The following is a 3309-nucleotide window of genomic DNA, read 5'->3' as shown; positions in this document are numbered from 1 at the left end:
CCAAGATTTTTCACACAGAATGAACGGATGCAAGATTTTTAGTGTTTTAGACCTCATACGCGCATACTATCAAATACCTATGGCAGAAGAAGACCGAGAGAAGACTGCTATTATCACACCATTTGGATTATTTGAGATGAACGTTATGCCATTCGGACTGAGCAATGCAGCTCAAACGTTCCAGCGATTCATGGACACAGTGTTGAGAGATCTAGATTTTTGTCACAACTATCTGGACGATGTAGTAATCGCATCCAAGACACCAGAAGAACACGAACGGCACTTAAGGATAGTATTCGAACGATTTCGACAATACGGACTGTCCATTAACCTTGACAAGTGCACGTTGGGCGCGACACAAGTAACCTACCTCGGATACGAAATCAGCGAGAAAGGAATTAAACCCACAGATACCAAAGTAGAGGCGGTAAAAAACTTCAAGAAACCCAGCACTATTAAGGAACTCCGCAGATTCCTTGGTATGATCAACTTTTACAGACGATGTATACCTAAAGCAGCCGAAGCGCAAGCACCGTTACACGCATACCTAGTTGGTGCTAAGAAAAATGATAACAGGCCAATAGCATGGAACTCGGATACAGAAGCAGCATTCGAACGCTGTAAGAAACAATTAGCGGAAGCCACCTTACTTGCACACCCACTCGAAGGAGCACACCTAGTGGTCACAACGGACGCGTCGGATGTAGCCATCGGCGCGGTACTCGAGCAAATTAATCACAAAGACAGACAACCACTGGGGTTCTTTTCAAGGAATTTGTCATCAACGCAAGCTAAATACAGTGCTTACGATCGCGAACTACTCGCGATATACGAGGCTATAAAATTTTTCCGACACATGTAGAGGGACGAGCAGTCACAATACGTACAGACCATAAACCGCTAACGTACGCTTTTTTTCAGAAATCTGCAAAAGCATCACCAAGACAATTTCGGCAGCTCGACTACATTGGCCAATTTACCACACGAATTCAACATATCGCAGGACACGACAACATCATAGCTGATACCCTTTTAAGAGTAGAAGCGATAGACATGCCTATAATAACAACGACTGAGGAACTAGCCGAAGCTCAGAAGACCGACGCCGAATTTGAAAATCTTCTAAAAACACCGTCTGCCATTCAACTTAAGAAACTTCGACTTGATAATACAGAAACGACTGTATATTGCGACATCACAAGTGAGGATATACGCATCTACGTACCAGCAGTTCTTCGCAAACGAATCTACGACACAGTACATAATCTCTCACATCCCGGAGGACGTACAACGCGGAAAATGATCAGTCGCAAATTCGTATGGCCAGGTATGAACAAAGATATCACTCATTGGGCGCGGTCGTGCATGCCATGCCAAAAAGCAAAAATACATCGACACAACCAAAGGATCCCCGAACACATCGAGGTACCGGACACACGATTCCAACACATACACATCGACATCGTCGGACCACTCCCACCTTCCAAAGGCAACAAATATTGTTTAACAATGATTGATCGATTCACTAGATGGCCGGAAGCAACACCTATTACTGACACATCAGCAGATACAGTTGTACACGCATTCTTCAGCACATGGATCGCTAGATATGGAGCACCAACAGTAATTACGACGGACAGAGGCAGCCAATTCGAATCTCAACTCTTCGAATCATTAGTCAAGATAATCGGCAGCAAAAGAATACGCACGACTGCATATCACCCCGAATCCAACGGCATCATAGAAAGGTGGCACAGATCACTCAAAACAGCGATCAAATGCCATAACACTAAGGACTAGTGCGAAGTATTACCAGTGGTCTTCCTCGGATTACGTGCCAGTGTTAAAGAAGATATCCAAGCATCAGCGGCAGAAATGACCTTCGGAACGACCCTTAGACTCCCCGGAGAATACTTCAACGAGGAAGAAACTCCAACTCAACCACAAATCTTCCTCGACAGGCTGAGACAATATATGCAAGACGTCAAATCGAAGCCCACAGCACATCACTGTAGAATAAAACCATTTATACACAGGATGTTACATTCAAGCACACATGTATTCGTACGCGTCGACAGCACCAGAAGACCATTCGACCAGCCATACGAAGGTCCATTCAAGATACTTAACAGAAATTCAGATTCTGTTTTCAGGATAATGTTCAAGGGACAACCCGCAGACATATCCACCGACAGACTAAAGCCAGCATTCTTGGAAAACATACCCGAGGACAACCCAAATCCAATGAATCCAACAGAAGAACAACATATACCGGAATCAACCCTCAAAACCTATCCAGGCCCTCGAAGCAAGAGAACCATCACTTTCGCGCGCTGACCAAGGCCATCACGCTCGAGGGGGAGTATGTGGCTACAGTCGCATAAACATGACCAATCAGCGACCGGCAGAGAACAGCCTATCAGAACGCAGCATGGAAAGCGTTCATAAGAGTTCCCGGGATCCCTTGCAGTAGTTGCAGTAGCAAGCTCGCTTCGTCAGATCCGCGACATCATACTTTACTGTATCCTGTATTATCCAAATATATATTTAGTATTAGTTATATTAGAAACACGAACGCGTCTTATTACTAATACCCTCCAAATAACCAAATCAGAAATAGAGACCCTTTAATAAGAGTCTGGCCATCATCACGTATTTCGATATTTCGATTTCAAGCATTATGATTGGTCCGCCATTTTTTCTCTAATGACGTAGTAATATGACGTAATATCATGCGCAGTCCATACTATATGTTGCTATATGTCGATGATCTAACCTCAGTCTGCATCGTGGAATTTATTGCGACCGTTACTGTCTGCAGTATCAGCAGTATACTCAGATTTTAATCAGAATCAGTGTCGTAATTGAAAAGAAAGTTATACATATTATCTATTAGAGGATTGTTATATTCAGATTATTAGGTAAGTATTTTTAATTTTACATTATTGTAAAATATCTGAAACAATATAACCTTACGTTTAAGATATAAATTAAACTTACTGTCATCAGTAATAAAAACTTCAAAATTAATTATAAATTCATCCAGTATGTATTACATGTAATAGTTTAATAATAAATGTTATTTTTTCTGATTTATCTATAAATCATTTATGTAGTTATTGAATATTTTAACAACATGACTGGTTGTGTAGCTCCTGACTGCACAAATTCTGACGAAAAGGGATTTATAATGAAAATTTTTCCCCGAGATCCAGTTCGGCGTGCTTAATGGGCAGCAAATGTTAATAGAAAAGAGTCGATACCTACTGAAAGATCATTTCTTTGTGAAGTATGTTTAGGATTATTTAT

At 41.6% G+C, this 3309-nt stretch overlaps 1 protein-coding gene across 1 annotated transcript; it reads left to right on the top strand.

Annotated features, from left to right (window-relative positions):
• The first annotated feature begins 1875 nt into the window (after positions 1 to 1875).
• LOC143902919 (uncharacterized) lies at positions 1876 to 2569 on the top strand. Its single transcript, XM_077416171.1, has one exon. It carries the CDS (start codon positions 1876 to 1878, stop codon positions 2335 to 2337), a length of 462 nt encoding a protein of 153 aa, XP_077272297.1. The 3' UTR covers positions 2338 to 2569.
• Positions 2570 to 3309: the final 740 nt, after the last annotated feature.

Source organism: Temnothorax americanus, unplaced genomic scaffold (genome assembly GCF_048541705.1).
Source record: "Temnothorax americanus isolate GAGA-0224 unplaced genomic scaffold, ASM4854170v1 Scaffold42, whole genome shotgun sequence".
Lineage (NCBI taxonomy): Eukaryota > Metazoa > Arthropoda > Insecta > Hymenoptera > Formicidae > Temnothorax > Temnothorax americanus.
The sequence above is the reverse complement of the archived record's forward strand: the minus strand, read 5'-3'. Positions and strand labels throughout refer to the sequence as shown.